Here is an 18,715-nt window from a genome sequence, read left to right on the forward strand (position 1 = left end):
TTTTTTTCTCTCCTTCTCTGTAAAAATAAAAACATAAACATGCCAAATAGTCCTAAATATTTCTAGAAAAAGTGTTGCACAGTGCGCTACAGACTTAGTAAATAGTAAATAGAGCTGTTCTAAGAGATTACACCTATCTGCCTTAATGTTTTGCTCTTTAAAACCCATGTTTTTCTTTCCCAGGTCAGAAAGTTACTGTCCATGACAAAACAGAAATTAACCTGGTCTCCTTCCGTCGTACAATTTATCTTGCTATTCAGTCAAGGTAAATCTAATATAATTTGTACATGTATGAGTGTAGTTAATTTGAAATGGGTGAACTGGAATTCTCTTTCTTTTAAAATTCTTTTTTAATGTGCAATTTAAAAAAACCCAACCAAACAAAAATGAACAGGGAGGTGTTCTTTAGGGAGCCGGACCTGATTGTATAAAGCAGACTGTTCTGACAAATTAAATACCCGAATTCTCATTCTAAGATAAATCGTATGTGTTTCAAAATGTTTGAGTGGGACTTTTCTTTGAGGATTGCCATAATCAGAATGTTCTGAGTGAACAAGTTGGTGATCTTCAGATCATGCAGCATCTGAAGAATTTCTGAAAAAAACCTGCAACACACTTAAAATAGAGATGCTGTAGATTTCCTCCACTTCAGAGACTAAGTAGTTCTGTAGTGTGGTACTATTTAGGCCTGTTTCCATCTGCATTGTTTGGAAACTAAGTATACATATACCAACCCTGAAGTATACTCTATTTGTACGCAACTTGAAAATGAAATCCCCTTGCAGTACAAAGTCCAAATAAACAAAACGGGGTGGTATAACTCTGGTGTTACCTGGGTAAAAGGAGAGATGAATCTGTTGGATGCCACTCAATTCCAAAAGTAGGTATGACCCTCAATATTCTGCAGGTCTGAACCTGCATGATACATGAGATAATGTAGTTGTGGTATTGATCATTACACATATCAATTAATACCATACTGAGATGTATGAAAGGCTCTTATGTTTCTGAAAGTTACTGTTCAATACTTTCTTGCCATACCCAAGTTTGTTTGTCTTTTACTTGGGTGGGGGAAGGTGCTTACTGGTAGCTAAAGGCTTGCAATATGCAAGAATGGGAGAGTGGTGTGTGTGGTATATACTTACTTCGGAGCTTATGTACAGTGCTTGCATTTCACTGTTTTTCAGGATGTGTAAAATGAGCTCATGTTTGTGTTTTGCTAAGTTTTGTAAGATGATATAATAGTAATGGCTCGAATCATCTTGTTTTCAAATTGTCTGCAAATGTAATGACTTGGATTAATTTTCATGCATAAACTATGAAATACAAAATATTTATTTTAAAAAAACAACAGAAAACCCTAACAAAACAAACAGATTTTAAAATGTTAATGAGATACTTCAAAACAGTTGAAGTTTCAGCACCAACAATCAATCTTAATAGAATTCTGAAAAGTGTCTAGTGTACTGTATATTGCACAGATACTGAGAAGTATTTTTTCTGTTATTGCAGCTTAGACTTTGAAGAATGTGCTCACAAATTACTGAAGATGGACTTTCCTGAAAGTCAGACCGTAAGCCTTGCTGCTTATTTGTTTTTTGTTAACATTATTAAGAAATAGTATTATGGGAGTGTCTAGAATCCTTGCTCTTGTCCTGGGACCTAGTTTGTATAGTAAGCAGGTGAATGAGAATGACTCCTTACAGCTGTTGTTCCTCAAAATGGGTCTTACAATCTTAAGAGCAAATAGGCTAACGTGTATTTCGTAAGACATTTGTCTTGGGCAATTGCTCCTTTCTGCCAAGCAGTTCAAATGTTTGCTCATAGTCTGTTTTGAAGATGTTTGTTGGCTGGACTGTTGAAACATTTATCCTATGATAAAAGTACTGTAACATGGCAGTGATTCTCAGAGCTGTGTCTCTGAAGCAACTGAGTTGAAGGTCATACTTGCAGGCTGCTGTAGACTTTTCTCTGTGGGACTTGAAATGTGGCATAGTGGTAAAAGAATGTGGGTTTTTTTTCTTTTACAGTCCTCTTTGAATAATAGTGTATTGAATTAAAGCAGTTGTAAGTACGATTGCTTTGTTGTGATCTTGGACACAATCAGGCGAAATGTGTTTTGTCTTCAAACACTGCAAGATCAATACAACTGGTATGCTTTCGAGTAAAGGAAACTGTCCTTCAGCTAGTACTTATATTAGATCCTGGTAGAATGTAAATACCCATCTAATTCTATAAACAGCTTTTCAGTCATCTGTAAGCCATCAGCATGAGAGTTGCGCTTGAGAGAGCTTTTAATTTTCTTGTGACTTTAATTATCACTATTCCGTTTTACTTGAAACAATGTGTGTAGAAGTAATTTTATTAGTATAATAATAACTAGTAAGTGGAGATCTGAGCTGTGGTTAGGTGTTCTTTGGAAATTTGGTTTAATCTAGTAATCAGAAATTGGTTTGCCTATTTTTTTCCACTTCTTGTACTATTTTGTTATTAAGCAGTTTACATGGAAGTAAACTAAGAATTCAGATGATTGTTCTGCATTTTCTTACCTAATTCTATAATTCTGTGCATGAAATGCGATACTAAACATGCACAGGATTATAATTCTCAGTGCAGCATAACCTGAAGAACTCTTAGGAGGAAAAAAGATCCTGTTTTCCAGCAGATGATTCAGCTATAAAGCATAGAACAATCTAGAACATATGTGCTGTATCATACAATGGAGATAACAACTTGTGTAACTGTGCTCGTTAGGTAACTGCTTGGAGAACTGCTTAATTCTTGGTATTCAATATCATTGCAGTCTCTGTCAACTACTAACTATTCCATGGACAAGATCTATTCAGAAAAAATAAATTTACTGGGGGAAGAAAAAAACCCTAACCTATTAGTCAGAATCTTAGGTGCGTAAAAACAAGTAGACTTTCTCTCACCAGTTTATTCTGTATTTTTGAGATTTGACTTAATATTTGCTGCCAGTTTATTTTCTTTTGCTTTCTGTGAAGCCTTTGCATGCTGCAAATAAAAATAACTAGACAAACACAGATGAATTTAAGGGGTTAATTTTCATATATTTTATGGGGTGCTAATTTAGTGACTATGAATCTTTTTATATTACATAATCCTGTGAAGGGATTTATTTCTGTCTCAGCTTTGAGAAACTTTATATTTCCCCTATCAATCACAAATTAAAAATACATGAATGTTTCTGTATGCAAAATTTAAATGTGCAAACGTGTGGGTTTCTTTTTTCCTGCTGCACTGCAAACACAAAAATTGTTACTCCTGATTTTGTAGGAAAGCTCTCAGCAACTCCAGGGTCTAGTTTTGAGACTCAAGGAATTATGAGTAAACTGAATATATGTGGAACTGTTGGGAATCAATTAAATACAATGCTAACTAATTTAGAGCGCAGTAGCTTTGTGACCAGCAGCACTATAATCTCTGAAATGTTTTCACTTACTTTCAGGTCTCTTTAGAGACAGATGATTGGAGGAGGCAAAACATATCCCACTAGCTGTCTAGTCAAGTCTCTAGACAATATTATGTTGTTCTCTTAACATCTCATTCCAACAGATACTTTCCTATGACTTTGTGCTTTGGAAGATGTATGAAGCTCACTGAACATCACAGTTTTAATATTAAAATCTATAGCATTCTTTGAAAACTATTACATTTGGATAAGTAAGAATTTATATATTTGAATATTAGTTTGTGATGCTTAGATAATTTATTTTGGTTAGCACACCACCCTATTAAAAAAAGAGGAATCTGAAGTGATGTAGTTATGATTCAGCTGTAATTGCTATGAATGAAATGCTTTTAAAATAAATGCAGAAGTGTATTTTTGGCATTTTGTATGTGTGCAAGTATATGTATCTAAAGAGAGCAAAATAAATCAGTATTAACCTATGATTTCATACTAGTTGTAGGAATTACTACAGTTCAAGGTTCAAAAAGGCTGTAAAGCTGCATCTTCTTATCACAGGGCCTCTTCTTTTTTTCCCCTTAAAAATCATTACTTTTCACCTCACCATAATCAAAGATGTGAGAGCTTTGACTTGCTCGTTGTATAGACTTAGAGGTCCTAAGGAATGTTTATGGGGTAAAGAGAAAAAAGCCTGAGGTTTTCTGATCAATGTGAGAGCAGAAAGAACAACCAGATACAGACAATAAAATTATTCAAGGATTTATGGGGCTTGAGTCTGTCCATGTGCATAAAAAACTTGAATGCACTCAGCAGGAAGCTTCTGGTAGAATTAACTGCAAATTTCTAAACAAGAAAAATTTCTGATTTAAGCCTTTATTGAATTGATTCCCACTGCCTTCGTTATCAAAACAAACCACAGGATTATATTTTCAGCTGTAAAGCAGGGGGGGGTTGTTCTGTTTTACTGAAACCTTCAGCAACCTGTATTGCAGTATGGTTGTGTCTTTGTGATTTCTTTGCACTTTACAAGTCAGAGCTTTAACCTGTCTTGAGAAATTCCTGAAATGTTTACCGAATTCTTCGGTGAATCTTCAAAGCTGGTGTAAGAAAACTGCAATTTAGATTGAGTGTAGGAGCTGTGATAATGTCATGGTTGGCTGTTTCTTACAGTGAAGACCCTGTAGCTTAGAGCTCGTTCTCTGTGCCAACTCCTGCTATGGATGGCAGTTATGATGAGAAGCAGGGACTGAAGTATTGTTTAAAGCACTTTATGTCGCTTAAGAAGCAGGTGAAACTTAAAATTCCTGTTGCAAAATTTTTGTTCACGTTGTCTGGTTTTACAGTAACTTTGTGTTTTTCTTCTGGAAAGCTTTACTTAATAAAGTCATCTTTTATTTCATTATCAAGATTGGTTTCCACAGGTTTTGAGTAGTTAATTGTCAATTAAATACAATCTGAAAACTGATAAGAATATTCAAAACCTGAAGACAGACATTTGAGACTAATACAGTCGTAATGATTTTCTTGCATGTTAATCGTTCCAGAAATATTTATGTACAGAGATTTTTGGCATGATGTAGCAGGGCTGAATTCAGAATATTTAGCTGTTTTTATCAGTGGTTGAATTATCAGATTATTGTGTCACATTAACTGCTGTTCAACACAAATGGGTTTTATGCTTAATATCAGTAATGGATCTGTCGCGCAGATCTGACTGACAGAAAGAGGATTAAGGTTCAAATGGATAATCTTGGGAATAGTACAAAATACTGCTTTTTGGCATTGCAGTTCAGTACTGAGTGCTCAGGGGAATGTCGGCAGTCTTTTTTATTTGTTAGCCTAAAACTATTGTATTCTGACTTGAGATGAACACATTTTTCATTTTGCCATGAACTGAAATGCTGCTTTTTCTGAAGTGAATGATGCTGTTAAACAGAAACATTCATCTTCTGCTTCCCATCTGATTTGCATGCATTTAATTTTTAGTCTTAACTGTATATTCTCCTTCAAAATACCTATTCATTTCCTTCTCCTTGTCCTTTTATTTTTTCCTGTACCCCTTTTTTGGGTGAAAAGTTTGCCTACTGCAGTGTCCTATTTTTCTTTCTCAAGAAACCACGTTTTCTTTTCCAGGTTCACAAGCTCAGTTTTCATTTCCAGCTTTCCAGTTTTTCTTTTTTCCTTGACACTTCCCCTCCCCCTTCATTTATTTTTGCTCCAGGATTCTGGAAATATAATATCTGCTTCTTGTATCTGGATCTGTCTTTAAACTGCCCTCCTGATTATGCTTGATGAGTTTCTCGCCCTTTTTAATCCTTTTTCAGATGACTCCAGCATGTTCGGTGTTGTCTTCTGTGTCAAAGGGGCCCTTCTTTCGTTATTAAAATTAAATCTTCAAAAATGTATTAGTTTCTTCTGTATTTTATTAGTCTTTGATAGATAAAAGCAATGTGCTTTCTTGGTTCTCTGTCTTTTTGTAACCTTTCAGGTTTCCTCAGTCTGTATTCTATTTTGGCATGTTGTAGTTACCTTACGTGAGCAAAAGTGTTGCTTCTCTGTGGTTTTACATTGCCTGTTTCAAAATGGCTTCTGGACATTTATATTAATTTTTTTTGTCACATGTCTTCTTCCTGATACTTTTTCACACTGTCTCTTTCATATTACAGGTTTTTCAGGATCCCCATGTGTGTGTTGCTTTGTAGATCCTCTCTTATTCTACCACTGTTTCTTAAAAAAAAAATAAAAAATTTGTAGGTTTTCTCAGTTCTGAGAATTTTTCCTAAATAGATTACTAAAAGCATGTTCAAATTAATTTTGTTTTTCCTGTTACTCTTACTTACAACTTCAGCAGATTAAATGGTATCACAGTCTTCCTGCTTCTGATTGTTTTATTTTCACCCCCACCTCTTTGTTTCTGACCTCTTTCCTGAATTGTTGCCCAGGTGTAAGAACCCTCTACATTTTACTACTTTATCTCTTGTGCTGACATCCATCCCCACTTGAGGATTAGGTTCCAAGTGGACTCTTACTAACCTAGCATGCCTCTGCTTCCTTTATTTCAGATCTGTGAATGCTGTTACTGTAACTCAGGTATGAAGACAACTGTATGCGTCTCCTGTGCATTGGGACTCTCTTGTTCCCTCATACTCTTCCATACAGATTCTTAGGCTTTAACAAAGGAGTTTATTGCTTTGTTACTGTTGTTGTTGATCGACACACTGTAGTATCTTAGTTCTGCTCTTCTGCATTAATTCTCATGTGTTGATTGCTGATTTTTTTTTTTAAGGAAAAAAACAAATTCAAGTAGTTGAATTTCTTCCTTTTCACAGTAGGTTTAACAGGAGGAGGCTTGCTTTTCTTGGTGTTATTAGATCCAACTGAAGCCTGCATATCAGAAGTTGAAACACTTTGTTGTACTCCCTGCTGTTCTAAACAAACTTTATGGTTGCTTTTTAGCCATATGTTCAGTCTCACAGAGAACACTACTTCTCTTTTTTAAAAAGTACTCTTATCATCTGTGTTAAAGCTGCATTAATCACATGCATTACCAGAGACGAAAATTTAAATAAATTAAAACTGTAGTTAGAGGAGTATGGTATTACCAGTTGTTCTGGCTTCTGAACTATGAGGAAAGCAAACAAGCAAGCCTGACTAAAATGTCAGAAATAGGCTTTTTATTTAATGCTTTCCCTTAAGAGATTTTTGTTGCCTCTCTTCTTGGAGGAGTACATTCCAGTTTCTGATATTTTTATTGAAAGGAATTAAGGATCCTCACAGTAATACGAATCTAGACTGAAGTGACAACTACTTAGCTAGAGAATTGATCCATCTTTAGGAAAACATATGAGGAATATAGATATTTTTTTCTTTTTTTCCTTTTTTTAAATTGACTGTCTACAGAATATTTAATTTTAAAATTTGTTTAGCGTCATTCAAGCTGAGAGCAGAAAGCGAAATAAATGTCTTGCCTTGTTGCCCAGTCTCCCTCAAGGGGTGGAGCTGGGGACAACCTAACATATGTTCTTGATCTTTGAAAATGTGTGTAAAACAGATTGGCTTTTAGACTTTTGGTTGGTTGGTGGGTTTTTTTGGTTGTAATGTGAACTAAACTTGTATACAGCAATGCTTGGAACTTTGCTAAATTAAATTAGAGGCTCTTCTGTAGGAATATCTGCCCTTCAATGCAGTTAGCCCAGACAAAAGTAGTGGTCATAGGATTTTTTGTTTATTTATTTAATAGAAGAGAAAAAAGTTATTGTAGGCATAGCCTTCTTGAAAGAAATTATGCATGTTTGACACATTTTCATTTTTACAGGATGGTGTCACACTTGCTCAAAACAGTCATAGTTGAAGAGGTGGGGGTGTCAGTGTCTCTCTTGTGCTATTTATGCATTGAGTCTTGAATATAGCAGAAGTACTTGTTTTGACCTGACATTCAGTGAGAATGTAGTCCAGGAAACTGGTATAGAGTGGGATTGTCTAAAGCTGGTAATTATGTTCTGATCAAGCTGATGATTTCTTCGATTGATCAGTTTCCTTTGTTACAGGGCATTGTAACTGGTAGGTTTGGCAGCTGCACCGTGATTAGTTCACAGGTTTGCTGCTGCCTGTAAATGGTGATGATCATACTCCAGTAGATTTCCCATCTTTTGAAGCAGGCCTTTTTGTGGGCCTAAGATGCTGAATCAATCTGAATTTTCATAATTTATCAATTAAAAAGCAGTACATAGCACTAACTCTGACATTGTGGTTAAAAATGTGTTTAATTGGAGTTCTGTTAATGCATAAACTTCCTTTATTTCCCTGCTTCTTTTGGTGTTACTGTCTGGAACTGTAAGTCTAATGGCATGGATACACCTGGTGTTCTGAACAATCTACTATTTTAACTTGGACTATCATAGCATTTAGTTCAGATTTATCATTAAATATAGCTGTACTTCTTTTAAAATAGATTGCCTTAACTCTGCCACTTCTATCAAAATCAAAGTGATCTTACTCTTTAACTGCTTATCTGAACATCAGCCTGGCTTGAAGCATTAGTTTTCTTTGTTTCCAGATGGTTTAGTATGATAAATAACAGTAAAATAATCATTATATTATATGAAATATAATATGTAATTAATATATTTTTTAGGTTCTTAATTCCTGATAGCTGAATGTTTGTAGTATATTTCAAAACTTCTGAAAGAAGCTGGCCCTCAGCCCCGTCTCCTTTATGTTGGAAAGGACTTGTGTGCGTTTGCAGCAGTTTCTTAGTTCGGGGTGCAGTAACTAATCCCTACCTACGGGACATAGTTCCCTAAACTTTTTGGCTATCTCTTTATGATCTGTTTGATCCTAAGAATATTTTAGACAGTCCATCAGTTTACAGTGTTTATTCAGTACATAAGATACATAGGTTAGCTTATATGGCTTCTGAATTATATTTTAAAATTGAGATAAATTACTTGATGCTAGAGATGTTTAGATCACAAGTTGAAAAGCAATCTGAGGTCTATTCCTCAGGAGTCTTCAAAAGGTGTTGAAGAATGAAAGGAATTGTTAGTGCTATTAGTAGCCTTGAGTTTGAGGTGGGTCCACACTCCCACTAGAAATTTTACATTTTTCAGGTAAAAATGTTGATTTGTATACTTGTTTATATTATGTTACTGTCTGGCCATTTTACACTGATCAAGGTTTTTACAAATTACATAGTAATTTGGACCTGGTTTTCACACTTGTAGGAGCCTCAAAAGACTACAACATCAAAAAAAAAATAATCCCTGCTTCTGAACACTCTATAGTTGGGATATGAAATTTTGATAGGCAAGATACTGCTTCTTCAGTGGCTTTAATTTGCGTAACATGCAGTGCCATTGGCATCAGTGTAATCCCTGAAGAGTTAGAACATCAGGAAATGCACATACAGGTACAGAATCTGGGTATTAGGTTAAAATTTGGAAAGACCCATTGGTGGAACCAGTTTACCCTCTTTTATTCTCATCAGTTAATAATGTAGGTTACATACTTAATATTGAAAACAGTTTCTAAATAGTTCAGTAGGTGGGAATGAATTAGTTGCTTTGGCTGACCTGAGATATCTTGAATGACCAGAAGGATGGAATAGGGGTTATTTTTCATAGGCTTGTGGATCACACAAGAATAGGAGAAATTTGACGGGAGGAATCATTTAAGCATGTAGAGGGATTAGTCAAAATATCACTTCAAATAATTAGTAATGGATTAAATGAGGTCTTTTAAACCATACTGATATGGGATGCAACTTCCTTAAATACATGATATCCATTAGATAAGATTAATTTGAGCATATGCGCATAACTTTTAATGAGTTTACATTTTTCAGCTCTTACTGATTTCTTTACCAGAAAATACTTTTTCTAAAAAAAGCTAAAACTAATTTTTAACCAACATGAGTTCTTAAAGCTTAATTGTATTTTTTGGAAAGTAGGCTGCCTGTGCTTTATAAATGTGGCAGGTGATACTTATGTTAAAATATTTCTAATAAGCATAAAAAAAAGTTTTCTAAAATTGCATATCTTTGACATTAAAGATACTAATGAGGCAAAAATAGCCAGTTTCATTATATAGTTGGGAACCTCATTGCCTTTTCTGTGTATGTTGTGGTATATGTTGATGTCTGCAAAAATGAGGGTACAGAAGACATTACAGAATTATGCTATATTTGTGTGTTACTGATAGCAGGCGTTAGCTAGAATTCTGCCTAGACTTTGACCTTCCTAAGACATATGTATTCATTTCACCTAAAGAGATGGAATTGCTCAGATTACCTCAACGGCATCACTTAATTTTAAGTTTTGCATGTGTAGCCTTCAGGTGGAACAGTAGCAGAGTAGCTTTAAATGTTTGATGTTGCCAGACTTGTGTGTGGGTGTGTGTGTGTGGTGTGTGTGTGTGTGTTGCAGGCCTGTAGCAGCATGATTAAAAATATGTCTGTCCTTATGTCCAGTTAATGATTCCTGTGTCAAATGTTTTAAGTCTTATTTTTGCGAGATTTTTGATAACCATATTCAGCTTTAAGCATACTTTGCTCTAAATATAAAACAAGCTGAGGTTAAAAGTAATAAAGAAAGGGACAATAAAAATTGTGAAAGACCATTAGCTGACCAAACATAGGACAAACCTGAAGACAGTATAGTAAGCTGCCAAAAGCACTGCCTGTAGTTTGCCAAGAGACCACTTGCTGCTGAAGCATCTTCTGTGGCTTTGCCAGCCTTGTCTTTAAGTGGCAACTCAATGAATAAAGAAGAAAAAGAGGAGAGATGCTGGAAAAAAATAGGCACATGTGACAGTTACATTAAAATATGCAGCAGTAGGGAAAGCTTTTAAGGTATTAAGTGAAACTAAAATACACTTCAACTGAAATAAGAGGAAAAAGGAAAAATGTAGCATCTGTAAAAGCAGTGCAAATGTATGAAATGCAAGGCAGTAATTTCATGTAATTCCAATTTCATATTGATTTAAACCAGCCTGTGTCCTTTACTAGGCTTGCTTCCAGCAAATCAGTTCCTTTAGTTCCGTGAAGAAACTTGTAGAAACCAAGTACTGGCATTGATAGTTTTATATTTTAAGAAGCTACATTAGCTTACAGGGTGGGGATGTCTCATGATTGCTTCAGCTTACGTATGCAATGCATGGAACAGAGCTGTGTGGCTGGCAAGGGAGCAGGGGGTGGAAATAACAACTAGTTTCCAACTAGGGAGTGGAGGAGACCTTTTGGAGGCAGCCTGTGGGGCAGCTCCAAGATTGCAATCTTGGCTGGCTGAATGTGCAAATCTTAAAATACATGTCAAAAAACAAGCGAATGGGGGCGGGGGGGAAGTACTAAGTGTAAGAAGAAACGCATGATGAGAAGGGAGTGAGAAAGCTGAGTTGCTTTAGCTGTTCTGTCTGCAGTGAACATAGCCTTTGTGTGAAGCTGGGACAATATAGAGTGGGCAGGGTGTGTTTGCTTTTTAAAATGGTAAAGCTGGGGGGAAAAAGTGAATCCAGGTTTTTTGTTTGTTTGGGTTTTTTTTTCTTTCTCTCTTGCTAGTTTACCCTTTAAATGTATGATGTTACTTCCCATGTTAGGTTGAACCATTATTCTGTTTGGGTAAGAGTTGGTAAGAAATATTTAGGGAGATCTGTAAGAAATGCAGTGTATTAGAGGGAGCTTTCTCCTTATCTTCTGTCTTAGCAGTTTGGGGAAGTGCCTTTTTTTCCATGACACAATAATGAATTAAGGGTCTTTGCAAAAGATCATTCACCATCTGTATGGGATGTCAGATATTTTCCAAGTGTTCTACTTACAGATCAGATAGTTATACATATTTTCTTAATGAAGCTGCATAGTTACTTATTGAGCATTGTATGAAAACTGTTGAATAACATAGTATATAAATTGTAAAATTGAGAAACAAATTCATTGCAATCTTCAAAGCAAGTGATGGACCAAAAAACTTGGGCTCTTCCTTCCATAAACATCACTAGAAGTATTATCATTGGGAGTACAGAGATGAGTTAACCTTTAAAAGCTATAAAGGAAGCTAGGATTGTCATGTGAACTTGTCCCATCTCTCAAAAAATAATTAAATCATTTTAAAGTTTGTTAATTTTTAATCTGGAAGACTGTTACTCTAGTCCTAACCTCGAGTTGTTTAGATAATGCTGGCAAGAATGTCTGTGGACAAAACTGTTTTCATGCTTGTGGTTATTCAAAATACCCTCCTAGAAATCATTGTAATATTTAATTAAAATGTTAAAATACTTAATTACTGTAAACCACAGGGGATACCAATGTTGTAATTGCATTTAAGATGAGGAAGAAAAAGTAATTTGTTTTTCAAGTCTTGCTGACATTATTAGCAGTGGCATCAGCACTTTACCCTTTTTATTGTTTAAAAACTGATTAACTTCAGCATTACTGTAAACCACGATAATATAAAAAGTTAATATGCATTTTAATACATCACACTAATGCAGTGTGAGAGTGTTGAAAGGAATGCCTTTAAACACATCTGTAAGTCTGATACATTGCTGCCTTGTTAGTTGGAGGGGGTATTTTTTTCTTGTTCAGCATGGTTGGCTTTTTATTTGTTTTGAGAATTTGGGATGGGCAAAATGTTTCTTTTCAGAATACATGCTTGGAAAAACGGCACAAGTGGGAGAATATGAAATCTGGTGTATGTTACCGTAAACTGGCATAAGATATAAAGAGGACAAAATGCTTTAAATTATCAGGTATTTTTCTAGGTGAGCATTATTATTAGTTTGAAGAAGTTAAGCTAATCATAAAAGTACATGACTGACGGCCAAGGACCTATTTGGGAATGTCATGAATTGGTTTATGCTATGGAGTTTGTTTTACGAGGAAAAAGTAATTAAAAAAAATGATGGTGAAAAACTCCAGTCTTGTTTAAGTACCGTGTATTTCATGGCTCTTAATTGATACTAAAATGTCTGCTTCACTTGTCTTAATGTTTCAAAATGTGCCCTAACCGGTTGGTAGGTATATTACAGTCTGTAACTTTGTTTTAACCTCGTGTATGCTTACTTGCCCAGATCCCTGCTCTTAGCCACTGAAGGGCTCTGTTCCTAGAGGCAAGATGCAAATCAGAATCCACCTGTGTGTGCTTCCCTCTGGTTCTGCTTTGGTGTGCATGAAGAATAGGAGGAGGTAGCTGCCAGAGGTTGATTTGATAATGATCTTGGGGTGATGGCACTGGAGAACAAGGAGAAAGGGAGCCAGACAACATGTACTCCAAAAAGACTGTTCTGGATAGTTGGTATCGATGGAAGAGGAACATCTTCTGCAGGACTGCCACAGCTGGTGCTTTACATCTGTGTCCACCACAGAGACCGGGGAAAAAATGGAAGGCAGGCTCTCAGTGGGGGGGATGCACAAAAGCCTTGGGAGGCTAATCTAGCTAGGCTTCCTCTGCTCCTTCCTGGCCAAGAAGGAGAGTTGCTCTTGTAGGGGCTGATTCAGAACATGAGCCTAAACCAGTTTCTTTAGAAAAGTTTCTGTTGCTCTCTTGGTTATAGAGGAAGTCTAGGCATATTGGCCTTGCAAGGTTGAGTTTAGTCTTTCTGAACATCACCCTCAGGCCTCTCTGGTGAAGCAATTGCAGTGAAACACTGCCTTCTGCTTGCTTATGGTAAGCAGAGCTTGTTGTGCAAATTATGGCTAAATAAAGATACTAGTACATACAAAATCTACAGATAATGTCTGATTTTAGAAATAGGCTGCTAAGCATCACATTGTATCTGAGTTTCCAAATGGCTTGTCTTGAAGCCATTGTGATGTTTGGAAGTTGCAAAGAATCTTCATTTTCTATAAATGCAGGGATTGGTACTATTTAAAAACAAACAAAAACCCAAAAAACACACAAAACCAAAACCACCAAAAAAAGCCCTCAAAGCCTTACCTTTCTATTTTATAACTCCTTTTTGTACTGTGGTATAGTCAGTTTGTGAATTAGTTTTGATCTTTTTTGGTTAGATGTACAGTGTGTTAACTCATAGATTTTAGCTTAAGCAGAACAGGGAGTTTGAATGGCAAAAGTTCATATGCATGTCCCAGATAAGTAGCTTTCTGAATTTCTCAATTTCTAGAAATTAAGTTACCAATGAAGTTTTATGTAAATGCTCTTATTTCAGAGCTCACAACCATGGTAAGGCTTTCTCTGGTATTTTGGTGCTTAGTAATGATGGGGTTTTTCTGCTGCTAGAGTGAATTTACCTAGAGAAATATTTTACTGTTTTTTTTCTTAAACCAGAAAGAACTCTGCAATATGATACTTGATTGCTGTGCCCAGCAAAGAACGTATGAGAAATTCTTCGGGTTACTGGCAGGGGTGAGTTGTGGTTTTAGATTTTACACTTCATAGTAGTTAATTTCATTTTTCATTAGTTTACTCTAATTTTTGTGTGTCAAACAAGCTTTAATGGATAAATGAAACTAACAGTTTTTTTATCATTCTGAAAATGGTTATATTAGTTGATTGGTTGTGTTTAGTGGATTGAATTAACATTTTGATTATGGTAAACATAGTGAGTTCAGAATGAGAGAACTCATTTCATATTGTTGCTTTTTTGCCTCCCTCTTTTCTCATTGCGATAGAGCAATAAATCAGTGGCAAAGCAATGGTACTAAAGAGGGGTAAAAGTATTATGAGGTACCATAAAATACCCTTTTTACAGTGCTGAGGATGAAGTTTGGAGACTCTTCTTAGTAGGTTTTATTTAGAGTACAAGACTGAATATTTACTGTCCTGAGGTTGTGGGTGTGTGTGGGTTTTGTTTGTTTTTCAGTAAACAGCTAGCTCTTTCTTTTTCTGTAACTAATTGCTAATTTAGTTGCAGTTATCGCTTAGTTAAATTTTCCTTATCTATGATATTATCAGATCTGACTAGTTAAGATAAACTACTTCTCAAGGGAGTAATTATGCTGAAAGGAAGGTTTTTTTCCATTTGTATTTTATTTTATCCAGTATTTGAGGTGGTACTTCTGCTGACAGTTGGTTACAAAGCACTAACCATACAAATCTACACGTTTGGTAGAATATGAACGTTAATTTCCATGTTCTTTGGAATGTTTACATCCAGAGTATCTTGCCTCTGTGTTCCCTGCTGCCTCTCTAATTTTAAATAGTCATTCAATGATGTAATGAAAAAAGTTACATTTAATGGGGTTACATCAGGTGAAAATAGTGGATGTACAGAAGTCAAGGAAATTGCTGGATAATTTGCTGTAGTTCAAAACTGATAATTACTACTTTGCAATGCAGATAAGCTTTTTGTTTTGACAAACTGCTAAAACAATAAAATGTATTCATTTGAAGGTGTGTTCTTCTCCTCAAATGGTTATTTAAAAGGAAAATAGTTCAGTAAATATTTGCACCATTAGGTCACTTAGATGTAGGTTATTTGCATGTTTAATATTTTGTTTAATCTGGTTGTTTGAATTGTGCAATGTTGTCGCAGCGTTTCTGCATGTTAAAAAAAGAATATATGGAATCCTTTGAAGCTATTTTCAAAGAACAATATGATACTATTCATCGTTTGGAAACGAACAAACTGAGGAACGTTGCCAAGATGTTTGCTCATCTCCTGTACACCGATTCAATTCCCTGGAGTGTAAGTGAAAAAGGCTATTGTCCTAGATTTCTTTTTCAATAATTAATCTCCAGTATTCAGAAATAATGCATAATACATTAGTTTTAGTATTTATTCTACAATTTGAAACTACTTGTATTTTTAGCAAACTGGATTATTTTAAGTATCTTCTCAGACACTGTTGAACAATTCTTTTGCTCCATCTCCTCTTTCTGCCTCCAGTGCATCATGATCCTCCCTCCCCCCACTTCTTAAGGAGTTGATTTAAGCTGTTATTTTATGGAGCTCAGGTGGAATTGGTTGATTAAAATGTACTTTTTTTTTTTTTAGAATTTTGAACTTTTAATCAGCAATGTAAATAGCAGAACTATAAGAAATTAAAAAATACTGCCATTTTATCATTTAAGTGCCAAATAACTAAAAATAGTCTTTCATACTGAGATATAATGATGTGACATTAAAAATGAAGAAATAAGTGTCAAGGTAACTTCTCTTTTCATACTGTTTTATTCTTGGTTCGTAGCCTAGCCTAATTGTCATTCTTCAGGCATGCACAAGTCAGTCCAGATATTTCACCCCTTTAGAACTGCAGTCCCTAATCTTTAATTGTGAGACGTTCACACATCTGACTTTCTCTTGTGGAGCTTTCCTGAATAAAATAAATCCTTAAAGAATTACTAGCATAAATTGATCAGAAGCTGCTCCCAGGTGGTATAAAAGAATTTTTGAGGAAGAAAGTCTTGACTAGGAATTACAGGGCTTATGTTATTGGGAGTGTGTTTGTGTGTATTCAAAATCAGTCTAAATTGGTTATTCTGTAAGAACAAAGGTTTTAGGTAAATAAAAGAACATGTGTTTATACTTAAGGGGGGGATTCTAAATATTTTTCTAAATACTTTCAGGTCCTTGAATGTATAATACTGAGTGAAGAAACTACCACATCCTCCAGTAGAATTTTTGTAAAAATATTCTTTCAGGAGCTCAGTGAATATATGGGACTACCTAATCTAAATGCAAGATTAAAAGATGAGTAAGTTGAAAATTTATTTTCAAAACTGTAAATTTGATTAGTTTCTTTATCTGAAAAAGAGCAGATAAGAACTCTGTTTTCAAGTTTAACTAAGACTGCAGTTCTGTAGCTACAGTACTTCAAGAATATTAATGTACAGATTTAGTCATTGCAAAGAGTCCCATTAGCTGAGTGTGCTACCATCAATTTGGGTTTATGTATGTGCATGGCTATTTAGGAGATGTATCTTTTATTTATTGTTTTCCCAATGATACTCAGCTTGTGTAAGAATTTTTGAAGTGCAAGTCTGTTTCTATGTATTGTCAGCTATACAGCTGTAAAATAAATCATAAGAATTGTTTAGATTGGAAAAGACCTTTGAGATTGTAGAGTGCAACCATTAACCTAGCGGTGCCAAGTCCACCACTAAACCATGTCCCTAAGTGACACATTTGCACACCTTTTAAATACCTCCAGGGATGGTGACACAACCACTTCCTTGAACAGCCTGTTCCAATGCTTGACCACCCCTTCAGTGAAGAAATTTTTCCTAATATCCAGTCTGAACCTCCTGTGGCATAACTTTGAGGCCATTTCCTCTTGTCCTGTTGCAGACTGACCCCACCTGCCTACAACCCCCTGTCAGGCAGTTGTAGAGAGAAATAAGATCCCCCCTGAGCCTCCTCTTCTCCAGACTAAACCACCCCAGTTCCCTCAACCACTCCTGATAACACTGGTGCTCCAGACCCTTCACCAGCTCCGTTGCCCGTCTCTGGACACGCTCCAACACCTCCATGTCCCTCTTGCCATCAGGGGCCCAAAACTGAACACAGGATTCGAGGTGCAGCCTCACCAGTGCTGAGTACAGGGGGACAGTCACTTCCCTGGTCCTGCTGGCCACACTTATTGTGGATACAAGCCAGGATGCTATTGACCTTCCTGGCCACCTGGGCACACTGCTGGCTCACATTTAGCCAGCCGTCAGCCAGCACCGCCAGGCCCTTTTCCACCAGGCAGCTTTCCAGCTGCTCATCCCCAAGCCTGTAGCACTGCATGAGGTTATTGTGACCCAAGTGCAGGACCTGGCACTGTTACTGTGACTTTTTTTCTAACAAAACTTTTTTTTTTAGGATTGGTTGCTTATCCTTAAGTGTAGTGTAAGTAATATATCCTTTTAGGCCTGTATGTGATTTAATGCGTTGCATTCTGGCAGTATTCCTTTCAGTTGCTTGAGCTATTTCCTGTAAACTGGGATTTCTTCTCTGTATGATGGAGAATTTAGTAGATGCTTTAGTTTATGTAAAATTAAACTTGAAACTGTACTTAGGGCCCTGTTTGGTGGGATTTCAGGATTGGTACTTAGATCTTTGAACTTCTCGGTCACCAAGTATTACCCTTTGCTATCACAGGCTACTGTGATTTCACAGGTCTCTTCAGGGCTTCATAAAATCAGGCTTTCTGTTATCATAATCTGACAGTATGTACGTAATTCTTGTATGTGTGAAGAAATTTGTTTTCATAAAATGGCAAGTTTTTAAATAGCATTTTGATTAGATACATCAGATAGAAACAATGAAGGTATTGAAAAATGCATGAAGATAAAACTTTTGTTCTATGGAGATACATGCAGTTTCTTTTTCAGTTTATCAGTGTAAATGAGAATTAGTGATAAGCTTGCATGGTGTTTAATTTAGATGTGTTTTTTCCATCAGAACATTGCAGCCTTTCTTTGAGGGATTATTGCCTCGGGATAACCCAAGGAACACTCGCTTTGCAATCAATTTCTTCACTTCTATTGGCCTTGGAGGACTAACGTGAGGAACACTTTTTGATTTCATATTTACTTTCCTTCTCTCCTTTCCCTCTGCTAAAGAAAAATAATAATAATAAAAAAATTTTGTTAATTAGGGATGAATTACGGGAGCATCTTAAAAATGCACCAAAACTGATAATGACACAGAAACAAGATGTTGAGTCATCAGATTCATCTTCATCTTCAGAGACAGACTCTTCCTCAGATTCTGATTCTGACAGCAGCAGTAGTAGCTCAGAGTCATCCAGCAGCAGTGACTCCTCATCGAGCAGCGACAACAGTAGTGACTCAGGTACTTAAACAGTAGTTTTACAACCATTTACTTCTAGTTACTTCTGTGTACCTA

General features: G+C 35.9%; 1 protein-coding gene across 2 annotated transcripts in view; it reads left to right on the forward strand.

Annotated features, from left to right (window-relative positions):
• The window catches only part of CWC22 (CWC22 spliceosome associated protein homolog), a 35,182-nt gene that overhangs the window by 10,713 nt on the left and 5,754 nt on the right, over positions 1-18,715 (forward strand). For both annotated transcript variants that reach the window (XM_055812064.1, XM_055812065.1), the window contains exons 13-19: positions 184-265; positions 1,513-1,573; positions 14,209-14,286; positions 15,416-15,568; positions 16,450-16,577; positions 18,269-18,370; positions 18,465-18,661. In XM_055812064.1, the coding sequence (XP_055668039.1) occupies positions 184-265; positions 1,513-1,573; positions 14,209-14,286; positions 15,416-15,568; positions 16,450-16,577; positions 18,269-18,370; positions 18,465-18,661 (801 nt within the window). The remainder of the gene's footprint in view (positions 1-183; positions 266-1,512; positions 1,574-14,208; positions 14,287-15,415; positions 15,569-16,449; positions 16,578-18,268; positions 18,371-18,464; positions 18,662-18,715) is intronic.

Source organism: Falco peregrinus, chromosome 8 (genome assembly GCF_023634155.1).
Source record: "Falco peregrinus isolate bFalPer1 chromosome 8, bFalPer1.pri, whole genome shotgun sequence".
NCBI lineage: Eukaryota > Metazoa > Chordata > Aves > Falconiformes > Falconidae > Falco > Falco peregrinus.